The sequence below is a fragment of the Vombatus ursinus genome, unplaced genomic scaffold, assembly GCF_900497805.2.
Source record: "Vombatus ursinus unplaced genomic scaffold, bare-nosed wombat genome assembly UNPS02015066.1, whole genome shotgun sequence".
NCBI classification, from domain to species: domain Eukaryota; kingdom Metazoa; phylum Chordata; class Mammalia; order Diprotodontia; family Vombatidae; genus Vombatus; species Vombatus ursinus.
In genome coordinates this window covers 6,783,387-6,796,074 of record NW_020954844.1, presented here as the reverse complement: position 1 = coordinate 6,796,074, position 12,688 = coordinate 6,783,387, and the positions used below count along the sequence as shown (strand labels likewise).

Below are 12,688 nucleotides of genomic sequence, written 5' to 3'. Positions count from 1 at the left end.
ACATATGTATATACATTTGTGTGTGTATTATGTGTGTATATAGATAGATATGTATATGTGTATATATATATATATATATATATATATATCTGTGTATGGGTATGTATATCAACGAGTCAGGAAGACTCATATTCTTGAGTTCAACTTGGGTCTCAAGACACTTATTAGCTGTATGTGTCTGGGCAAGTCACTTAATCCTGTTTGCCCCAGTTTCCTCATCTGTCAAATGGGCTGGAGAAAGAAAGGTTAAACAACTCTACTATCTTTGCTAAGAGAACCCCAAAAGGAGTGAATAAAGAGTTGGGTGTGACTAAAAATGCCTAAACAATGACAATATATACACATAAACGAATCTATACATACAAATATTCCCCCTTCTTTGTACACTGGCTAACTTTTTTGGACTTGTTTTTCTTTTCCCTTCCAATGATGTTCTTTAGAGCAGATCCAATTTATGTCTTTTCTGGCTCAGAATTCTAAACATCTCTCGTCTGCAGAGAGTGTGAACTGATGAATTGTTGTCCTAATGTGGTGCCAAGTGGGCAGCTGGTCATGGAGGAGGGAAAAGTCCTTTTTTGTGAAATTATTTTGGGTTTGAAGCATTTTTTACAGTTTATTTGGTTTTCCCTGTCTTCTTTCCAAGTGTTTTTTTTTAAAAGGTACTCTTGCCAGTGTGAGTTACTAATTGAGTTCCTACTGTATAATGCTATCTTAATCATATTTTGGAGGTAGATTCAAGGAAGAAATGTTGTGGATGTGACCACTATGGTAAGGATAGCCACTGTTTTCCTCTAAGGATTCCATATGCTTGGGTCCTGCTTAATTCATTGCAACAAAGACTCAATGGTTCCTACTCTGCACTCAGCACTTTATAGTGAGAGGTATACAAGCTTTAACAGACATCCTTCTTAATTTTTTATTTAATTTTTAGGCAATTGGGGTTAAGTGACTTGTCCAGGGTCACACAGCTAGTAAGTGTCAAGTGTTTGGTCTGAGGCCGGGTTTGAACTCAGGCCCTCCTGACTTCAGGGCCGGTGCTCTATCCACTGTGCCACCTAGCTGCCCCCTAAACATCCTTCTTGATGTCAGGGAGCTTCTGATATCTTTGTTTAGATGAGATCCACAATCATGAAACCAAGAACTGGTCACAAGAGAATGCTATTAAATTCTAGATGAATAGTGTAAGTAAGTGTTAAGATGTTTGTCACCAAATAGAATGGTCATTATTTCTCTTTTAATATGTATTTTCTGATGTATCTATTCTAAATAAGGAGAGAAGAAAGTTTAATTTTACATTTTTGAGGACCGGGAGATCCTCATGGGTTGTGATGATACTAAATTTAATTCTTCCTTAGTCAAGTAGCTAAACTGAGTGTATGTTCAGATTACAGAACAAAAGCATTGAATCAAGAATGACCTTAGGGGTGTTATTATTACTGTTGTTGTTGTTGTTATTGTTCAGGCATTTCAGTCTTCATGACCCCATATGGGGTTTTCTTAGCAAAGATACTGGAGTAATTTGCCATTTGTTTCTCCGGCTCATTTTTACAGATGAGTAAACTGAGGCAAACAAGATTAAATGACCTGCCCAGGGTCACACAGCTAGTGTCTGAGGCCAGATTTGAACAGAAGATGAATCTTTCTGGTACTCTATCCACTGTGCCACCTAGCTGCCCATAGCTGACCTTAGAGGCTAGCAGATCAAAATCTTTTATTTTGGATATGAAGGAACTGAATCATAAAGAGGTAAAGGTCCCAATTAGCAAGTATCTGAGGCAAAATTTGGACCCCGTGCTGTGGGTTCCTGTCATCATATCTAGTGTTCTATAAAGAAACTGGGTGGTTTAACCCCACTCTGTCTCTCATTTTCTTTTTGAGAGGTTACATTTACTTCAAAGAAGTAACACTGATGGAGTGGAGACCATGGCTTCATCTCCAGGAATGTTGTTATCAACCAAAGGGTGAGGGGTTTGACTCTAATAGAAGTGTGTGTATCTTTATCCTCCAAGCCCTCTATGACCACTCTCCCTTTCTCTGTTGCACAAGCTTCTATCATTCCCCCGTCTGCACTATGGGTCATTCCTTCATGTAAGTTATAATCACTACAGACAGGGTACCCACAGCAGCAATCGTCAAGGTGCCTTTGGGAAAATTCTTGGCCCTTATCCTTGCTATGGCATCCTGCCCTTCTGTCTTCCAAATTTCTTTTTGGTTGTAGTAGGTACTCCAAGGAGTACAACCTCTGACTCTTTGGCAGTGACTGATAAATAAGAGATCTGCCTCTCCCCTTTCCACTCTGGGCAGAATGATTCTCACAGGATAAGCAAACTTGAAGTTGTTGCAGGCCTCATGGATTTGATTTCATTTTCTTTCCCTACCCCCATTTTTCATCTTTCAACTTCTTTATTTCTGTCATAGGCAATTCCATTCTTCCAGTAACTCGACTTGTCAATCTTTGACTCTACCCTCTCTCTCACTGCATATATCTAATCACTTGCCACATCTCATTGTTTCTGTCTTTGTAGCATCTCTGTTATCCTTTCTCTTCTCTTCACTCACATAGCCACTACTCTAGTTCAGACCTACATCATCTTTTGTCTGGGCTATAGCAATAGCTTTCCAGTTGGTCTCCCTGCTTTAAATTGTTATGGTAGAATAAAGATGTAACTGAGTAGTTATATCCAGATAGTGGTTCACTTAGCAATGTATTCAGTTGCAGAAACAAACCAGGACCAACGCTCTTGGTAGACAAGGAAACTGAACCTTGGTTTGGAGAGAGGAAAAAGCAGGAAAGACAGCATTAAAGAGATTGAGACACCTGGTTTCTTATTGATGGAGGGGACTGGGAGACACTCAGGTAAGAGGAAGAGGGAAAGTTTTGTGACCTTTGGGACAGGGAGTGATCTTGTGACTTATCCCAAATCAGATGACTTACAAGTAGCTGAAACTTAACTTCCCAAAATGATGGGTACAGATGAAATAGAGTCACTAATGTTATTTTTAATATAACACAGTCTCTACTCATTCTAATTCCTTTTCCACATAATTGCCAAAGTGGTTTTCTTAAAGTCTGATTGTCACTCCTTGATTTAATTAACTCCAGTAGTTCCCAAGTAGTTTTAGGATCAAATATTATTTCATCTTTATATGTTCACTATGTGGCATAATTTTGTATTGCACAAAATTTTAGTAGAATAGTGTATGTGTATAACTTACAAATAAATAAATTTATACATAGTCAGGGTACAATCTCAAAGTTATTTTACTCAATAATTTGTGGTAAAAAAAAAATGGGAATTGTTCTCCTAGTCAATATTGTCAGATCTGTTTCTTTACTGTTCTCGTACGTGGTTAGTAATCACCATGACTCCAACCTTTAAGCACATGCAGCTTGATGGCACAGTGGATAGAGCCCTGGACTTGGTGTCAGGAAGACTTGCATTCAGATCCTGTCTTTGACACTTAGCTGCTCTTTGACCTTGAGCAAATCACTTAGCTTTGCTCTGCCTCATTTTCCTCATTTGTAAATGGATAATATTACTATGTCATTCGCAGAGTTGTGAGGAGCAAAGGAGCTAATACACATAAACGGCTTTGCAAACTTTAAAACGTAATACAAATGCCATATATTGATGATGACTATTATGTTACTATGCCCAGAAAGATCATAGAAGACATTTTCCTAAGTATCTGCAAAAGATTATTGGTTTATTATTTTCCACATATCAAAAGTCTTTAAAACCAAGGAATCCCTCTGCCAACACAATGGCGGGGGGGACTGGGAAAGATGGGGGAGGAAGATGGTAACTGAAAAGGTATGGCTAAAAATAGTGTGATAAACATGAATGTAAAGTAATATTATTATGTTGTAAGAAATGCTGCATACCAAGACTATAGAGAAGCTTGGGAAGATATGTGTGAATTGATGCAAAGCAAAGTAAGCACAATCATGAAAACAATATGTCCAATGTTATAGTGATTCAATGAGAAGAAAAGCAACACCTTCTACCCAAACAATGAATGTTGTATAATGAAAATAATGATGCATAGGGGCAGCTAGGTGGTGCAGTGGATAGAGCACCAGTCCTGAAGTCAGGAGGACCCGAGTTCAAATCCGGCCTCAGACCAAACACTTGACACTTGCTAGCTGTGTGACTCTGGGCAAGTCACTTAACCCCAATTGCCTAAAAAAAAAATTTAAAAAAAGAAGATAATGATGCATGCATTAGAAGGAGAGGGAAGAAAATACCCCTTATTCTTCTCTCGTAGGTGGGGGGGCAGGTATGAGTTTGAGGTTTGGCATTTATTGTTAGACTTGCTTGATGTGTTGATGAATTTTGCTGAACTATTTTTTTCTCCCTCTCTTCTTTTGTTTTTCTTTGTACAGGGAAATGAAGGTGATGTAAAAATAAAACATAACAATACATTAAAAATAGGAATTCTTTTTTCTTTTGAATATTAACACCAGTTTACAGTCTTTGACCTTCAGTAGAAAATTTGAAAAGATAATTACCCATTCACAAACGTCAGCAACTTGCAAGTAATAGAGCGATGGCCTAAGAGTTAGGAAGAACTGATTTCAAAGCCCACCTCTGACACATGTTGGCTGTATGATCCTGGCCATGTCATTTCCCTTAGTGCTCCAGAAACTTATTAAGAAAATTAAGGTGGTGCAAAGGTGCTGGTTTCCATTGGTAGAGGAAGCTCCACATCATGGGCACCCTGAATTAAAGAAACTATGGGGGAAAAAGATTCACAAACTTCATTTATTTTCATTGTATCGTTGCTTAGTCATTTTTCAGTTGTGTGATTCTTTGTGACCCCATTTGAGATTTTCTTTGCAAAGATACTGGAGTGGTTTGCCATTTTCTTTTCCAGTTCATTTTACAGATGAGGAAACTGAGGCATACAGGGTTAAGTGATTTGCCCAGGGTCACACAGCTGTGTGTGAGGCCAGATTTGAACTCTGGAAGATGAGTCTACTTGACTGCAGGCCCAGCACTCTATCCTCTGCACCACCTAACTGGTGGTGCATTTTCATATTTATATACTAAACCTTTCTATTTAGTCCTCAGAATTCAAGTGCATCATAAATTTTATTTCTTCATTACATCTAGATTTAGAGCAGATACTATCTCTACCTTGGAACACTAGAACCAAAATAAAACATTGTGAGCTAAATCAATGTGTATAACTAGAAATTGGATATTGTGCTCTCTCCTGTAGATATGTCATCTTTTTTTTGCTGCAGGGCCTTTTGAAAATCATCCTAAATATCTCACCATGAGCAAAACAAATCAGCAAGTGTTAAGGATGTTTACATTGAGCAGTGGAATGATTAAATCTACTTATCTACTGAAGCATTCATATATATATATATATACACACACACACACACACACACACACACATATACGTACGTATGCCTAGCAACAATGACAATAAAACGATAAAATAACTGTGTATGGAAAAGTGCTGTGAATAATGAATGCTTCCTGCTGGTCCTCAATTTTATTGTAAATGACTAGAAGAGTATTTGTAACCTGTTTTATTTTTATGGTATTTAAAGATTTATTTATCTGTAATAAAGCTCTTTGGTATGTTAATGTTGGGTAAAGGTATATTTTGAGCCAAATGCCCATCCAGGGCAATCTTTAGCAAAACTGGTTGAGGATTTTGCTAAAGTGAGTAGAAAAAAATGTTTCTGAATATATAAGACATAAGTAAATTTAGAAAAACCCAAGCAAAGCAAAGTATTTAAGATGAACCTTTAGGAAAATGATTTAAGGCAGTTAATTTCACCCATAAATACTCCTGGAAAAACTCCTTTGTCATTTCTTTTCTACTATGTTATTTAAAACAGAAGTACTGTAACAATAATTTCAAGCCAGGAAAATGGCATTTTTTGTTGGAGTCTGTTTTTAAGAGTCATTTATGCTTTGACAAAGTTGTAAGGAATAAGTGGGCAGATATAGCAGCTGCAAGTATTCCACGGATAGTTTGATCTTAAGAGTGCTGAAAGGGAGCTTTAACTAGTGAAAGGTTCCAAGAAGTGATGATAAAATCTGACCAGAATGATTGTACCAGCATGTAAAGCTTTGACATCACTGAGACATTGTAGTGGTAAATACATATTTTAGTTGCTATTTCTTGAGATGGAAGTTTTAAAAAAGAGATATGTTGATTACGAGGTAAAGTGGAATATTTTGTTTGGCCTTATGTCATTGAAAAGCCAGTTAATTTTTACATTATTACTAAGACTTTAGATGTAATGTATTATTTTCTTGATGCCATGAAGTTGCTTCCAAACAACTTAGGAAAAGATGAATTCTAATTTATGTCAATATGTTAAAATGAATAATTTGAAATTTTATGGTCAGCTTCCTGTCTCCGTAGAGTATTCAGGGTGTCCCAAAAGTCTCAGTACAGCTCAAGCTTTAGCTTGAATAGCTTAGAACTGCATTGAGACTTTTGGGGCAGCCTATATTTTATCAAAGCAATTGTGGATTGATGGCTGTTACTTCTATAATATGGCTGTTGCTTTGTTATTGAAATTCCGTAAGAAATGTTATTTGCTTATTGAGATAGATTTTCCCTGTTATGGTTTCAAAGTGTATACATTATACTTCCATGATGCAGCTATACAACTAAGAGAATTTCATTCCAGTGATTATAACATTCCGGTGACAGAAGACAAAATAATAAGTTTCCAGTTCTAGGAAACACATTTTTGTTGGAGAGGATTCTGATTTTAGTATTCAAGTGATTTTTGGGAAGATAATGAACATACTGAAGCCAATATTCAAGGTCTTCCATTTGATGAAGTCCACATTGGGACTTCTTAATAGGAGCATCCTACAATTCCTGAGAAACATTCAAGGTTAAGCTTGCTTCTCCATTTCAGATGTTGACAGAAATAAGTAATTGAAAACATCATTGTGGCAATTTCATTCCATTGTTTTCTGCCCACTTACTTCTCGAGTCTCATTTCACATGCTTCATTATTCACTTTATAACTGGATCTCTCACTAAGTTCTTGCCATTGTACTTTCGACCTCATGTGCAAGCAACATTTCTTCCTTGTCATTCCCTTATATTCTCTCAAGTCCCCTCTCTCTCTCCCCTCTCCCTCCTTCCTTCCTTCCTTCCTTCCTTCCTTCCTTCCTTCCTTCCTTCCTTCCTTCCTTCCTTCCTTCCTCTCTCCCTTCTTTGCTTCCTTCCTTCTTTCCTTCCTCCCTTCCTTCCTCCCTTCTCTCCTTTTTCCTTCCCTCCCTCCCTTCTTTTCTGCATTTCTTCCTTCCTTCTTTCCTTCCTTCCCTTCCTCATTTATTGCAGACTCATTGTGTGCTAGGCTCTGGGCATACAAAGAGAGGGGAGAAGGGAGTCCTTTATGTATAGTAACTCATTTGATCTTCCCCAAAATGTGCAAGGTGGGTGCTCTTATTATGCCCATTTTACAGTTAAGGAAACTGAGACTTGCCCAGCATTGCTAACGTCTGAAGCTAGATATGAACTCAGGCCTTCCTGACACCAGGCACAGCCTTCTATACACTGGGCCACTTTCTTCCATGCCTCAGCTTATATTTCATTGGGTGGGAAGGGGGGAAGGAAGCAGTGCATAGATAAATAACTAGAAAATAATTAAAAATAAATGCAAAATGATGCCTTTAGGGATAAATAAAAGTTGCTTGACCTCTTTGTGCCTCAATCTCCTCATCTGTAAAATGGGAATAATAAGAACACCTCCCTTAAAGAAGCTTCTTTTTCTCTTCCTCCTCTTCCTCCTCCTAGTACAGTTTGAACTATTAGGCAGTTTTATGGTCATCAAGCCTAAATAAACCTCTGCATTTTTCACCCGTAACTTCCAGTTATGCCCTGGAGATCAAACAAACAAACAAACAAACAAACCAAAAAGGTTTGGTTTGTCTTCTGCGTGATAATCCTTCATATGATTAAAAGCACCCATTTTGTCCTCATTCCCCTAATATCCTGTCAGATTTTGTGAGATGTGCCTCATTCCTGCTCCAACATTAATATATTTTCAGCTGTGGCCAGCAGTCCCATGGAATCTTTCCTAGAGCTTCTCTATTAAATTGTAGACTCCCTGAGGAGTAGGACTTTGTGGATCTCAATCTTTTTATCCAATTACCTTCTCTTAATTGCAGTTTTAAAAACTACTGTTACTGTGTGACCCTGGACAAGTCACTTAATCCCAATTGCCAAAAAAATAATAAAGATAAAAATTGCTGTTACTTTGCTCCTGGCAGCAATAGAACCATGGCTGAAAAAGTACTGGATTCAAGTCTCCCCCTGTCACATACTGGCCCTGTGATCCTGCAAAAGTCACTTAGCTTCTCAATGCCCTTGAAAACTCTCCAGAAGTCTCTAAGTTACATTGATAGAGGGATTTTCCTTATCTAGGAGTTCCAGATACTGATCCATGTTACTGGATTCAAAAGTCCAGCCTCTTTTCCAATGGCAGTCCACTCACTGAACATCTTACTTACTGTGATATAACTACACGGCTTTATATATCTTTGTTTTAAATAGATTCAGATTATCCAGGAAACTGACAGCTTACCTAATACACTATTGGTCAGGGTTTTGATGGCATAAAATTAAAGGATACTGTCTTTAAACTACGTTATCAGGTAACTGTTGTGCCTAATGAGCTGGTAATACTAGTGGGTCAAGTATGTTTCAACTAATTTCATACATTTGAAGCAATATCATGGTATTACACTTAATACATCTTAAAAGTTTGTGTTGATTATTGAGTTAAGGATACTACTACTAACTAGTTATGTTAATAAATTAGGAATTAATCTATGTGAATTCAATAGCTCAAGTGTTTTTAAACTCCAGCTGACTTAGTATATTATTGTTGTTCAATCATTTCAATCACGTCTGATGCTTTGTGATCCCATTTGGGGTTTTCTTGGCAAAGACTTAGGAATGGTTTGCCATTTCTTTCCCTAGCTCATTTTACAGATGAGGAAACTGAGGCAAACAGGGTTAAATGACTTGCCCAGGGTCAGGAAGCTAATACATGTCTGAGGCTGGGTTTGGAGTTAGGTTTTCATGACTCCAGGCCCAGCGCTCTTTTCAGTATGCCACCTAGCTGCCTCTGACTTGGTATAGCCTCCATCTTAAGGATTATTTCTCTATTTCACTTTCCCAAGAAGTAGACCCACTAAGGAGGAAACATTAAGTTTCAATATTGTCAGTATGTCCATGAAGTATCACCTAAGTTTTCATCAACTTTTTGCTAAACTCTTCTTTGACTGCGTTACCATCAGCACACTTTCCATGGTGCCTGATGTAGGGAGCTTAGCAACTGTTTCATTATTTGAAAGACCATCTTTATGGGTTAGAAGTCAGTTGTGGTAGAGCAAATGATTCCAGGAGTATAATAGTCCATATAGCTAAAATGGTTACTTTAGTCTGCTATGCCTTTTTAGAAAACCAAATCAGAAATAAAGATCCAGAAGACAGTACACATTTGTTCTTGTTTAACTTGTAGCCAAGAGGAAACTGTTTGGAATTTTAATAATGCTGACCTCTAGGGCAACTCTTCAGCTCTGGCTCCTACATCGAAATGACTTTCTGTGGTGTGGGATGTTAACTGTTGCTTTGTAGAACACTTTATTAACATTAGGAGACATGACAACCTACCTCATTCGTGTAATACTGCTCTATTAATTTGGAGGCAAAATGCATTTTGTGGGATCAATTTTCACGTTGTCAGAAGCTTTGACCTTTATTAGCACACTCTTATATTTGTTGGTTTTTATGAGGATGATTCTTGTACATTTATTGTCTATTTGCCATCTATTTTGAAAAAGTCATTACCTGTGGGAAACCGAAATGTCTTCGTTTATTCTTAGTGTCTCCTTTGTCTGTCTCCTTTCAATTTCATTGTCATTTTTATATAACCATGATTAGGATTTGTTGTAAAATACAAGAAATAGCAACATGGATCAGCAACTGAGTAGATGACAAGAAGCATAAATGGAGACTTCAAATGAATTGCTGAGCAGTCATTTTATTCAGCTCTGACCATGGGCAATCTCTGTTTAAGGTGCTGGGTTGTGTGTGTGTGTGTGTGTGTGTGTGTGTGTGTACACACACAGAATTTTTCAATTTGGACAACCCTACAGAAATGCAAACTTCGAAAATCAGAACTTTTGAGTCTTTTAGGCATTATTTAATTAATCTTTGATACTTGGTTAGAGGTCTGGGAGAATATTCAGTTTCTATCCCATAAGATTTATATCCTATGATTTTATAAGTTAGTAGGAACTTTAGAATATGTGTCAATAATACATTCATCCATCCATACATATGCATGCACGTATATGTTACAAATATATATGTAATTTTATACCATGCCACTATTTTGACTAAGCATACTATGCTAATTTTGATGACTTCCCCTTGATCATATGAGATAAAACTACTAATATGATTTAAATGCATTTGGGAAGATTCTGGATTCCCCCCAAATGACATTATAATGCTCATTTTGCTTGAAATTGTGAGTTCTCCATATGAAAATATTTTAAAGGAATTTTGATAGTTGATGCAATTTTGTTAACATGAAGATGCCCATCACTAGAATTTTTGTGGCATTAAGAGTTTAGAGCTTAGTGCACTGGATGATTTCTTTCCAGGTATGTGGAATCCCTTTTTTCTTTTCTAGTTTGGTATTTCTAACCTGAGTTTTTTCTTAGGAAAGTAATTCCTGGTGCTTCTCCATAGCAACTCTACAGAATTCTGTGACCTAGTCTACATGTCCTGATTGTAATCAGACTGTTGCTAGACTTTGGGAGATGATGTGTGCATGCCTTCGGGGACAGAATTCTAAATGGTCAAGCCAGAAATAAACTTGGTCCAATTTTCTTTACTTACTGACTTTTAGTGAGCAACTGCTATGTGTGAGGTACTTTGGTATGGCCCTTGGGAGATCACAGAATATCCAGGTAGGAAGAGATGTCAGGCACTATAGAATCCAACCTTTACCTCAACAAGATTCCTCCACACCCACCACTACCTTATTATTGTTTAGCCTTCATTTGAAGATTTCCAGTGAAGGGACATTCTACCGCTTCCTGCGTTTTTGGATAAAGGTTTAGATCTTAGGATATTTCTCTTTACATTGAGCCCTAAAACTGTAGCAATGTAACTTCTATCTTCTGTTCTAGGTTCTGTCCCCTTGGGCAAGACAGAGACAGGCAGCTAGGTGACTGGGTGAACAGAATCTGGACTTGAAGATAGGAAGATTGCTTCCTGAGACACTTGCTCAGCTGTGCAATCCTTAGCAAGTTGCTGAATCCCAGTCAGCCTCAGTCTTCTCATCTGTAAGATGAGGTTAATAGTACCTACCTACACTCACAGGGATAATATATGTAAAACAACACAATAACCCACAGATTAGAAATCATTTATTAGAGAAATGCAAATGAAAACAACCTTGAGATATCATCTTACACCTATCAGATAGGCTAAAATGATTGAAAGGAAAAGCAATAAATGTTGGAAGGGATCTGGAAAAACTGGGACACCAGTTTATTGTTGGTGGAATTGTGAACCGATCCAACATTGTGGGGAGCAATTTGGAATTATGCCCAAAGAGTTATTAAACTACCTATGCCCTTTGACCCAGCAATACCATTCCTTGGTTTATTTCCAAAGATGAGTAGGGAAAAAAGAAAAGAACCTATATGTTCTAAAATGTTTATAGCAGCTCTTTTTGTGGTGGCAGAGAATGGAAATTGCAGGGATGTTCATCAATTGGGGAATGGTTGAACAAGTTGTGGTATGCAATTATGATGGAATACTACTGTGCTATGAGAAATGATGAGCTCAATAATCTTGGAAAAACCTGGATAAATTTGCATGAAACAATGAAGAGCAAAATGAGCAGAGCCAAGAAAATGTTGTATACAGTAGTAGCAATATTGTTTTAAGAACTGCTTTATGTGAAACCACTGCAGTTTGGCAAAAGGAAACCAAAATAACTTTTACTTGACCATGGTATGTGGCAGATATGTCAAAACTGAAGCTGTAGACCACATGTAACCCACAACTGGGATCAGATTAAAATATAATTGTGAAATATTTACCAAAATAATTTAAAATACAATAAAACATAAATAATATTAATTTGTGATTTTCTAAGTCAGTGTTCAGCCTGGCAGGCATCCTTATGTGTGGTTCAGTCATCCTTATTTCTATTTCAGCTTGACACCCCTCAAAAATTTTTGATATTTAAAAAAAAATTGGTCTTTGTTTTAGAGTAAAAGTTGAGCTTATTAAAGTCCTGTCTAGTTTCCTAAAAACCATCTCTCTTGCTTCCTTCCTCATAATTCCATTGTGTACAAGTAGTATCTATGCCAACTATATTGACTTATGGTTCAGCTCTGTACCAACTTTATACCACAGTCACTACCACAGATTTTTTTTCATCTGGTTTGTAACTTTTCAGAGAGTTTGTACAACTTCTATTCAAATTGAAGAGGTATGTGGACATCTGGAGGCAAATACAAAAAGCCCAATGACTTTCACAAACAGGGACAGCTCTTGGGAATTCTGCCTCTCTTTGGACTCTGTCTTGGACTTCCTCCATGATGATGGCAAATCAGAGGAGGAGAAATTAAAGGAACTGGGGGCGTTTAGTCTGAAGAAG

The 12,688-nt window shown here is 37.3% G+C and overlaps 1 protein-coding gene across 1 annotated transcript in view; it reads left to right on the top strand.

Moving 5' to 3' along the window:
• Positions 1-2,779: 2,779 nt before the first annotated feature.
• CTNNA2 (catenin alpha 2) overlaps positions 2,780-12,688 on the top strand; it is a 1,364,056-nt gene continuing 1,354,147 nt past the window's right edge. Inside the window, exon 1 of the mRNA XM_027846144.1 lies at positions 2,780-2,857. Coding sequence (XP_027701945.1) covers positions 2,833-2,857 — 25 coding nt within the window. The 5' untranslated portion in view covers positions 2,780-2,832. The remainder of the gene's footprint in view (positions 2,858-12,688) is intronic.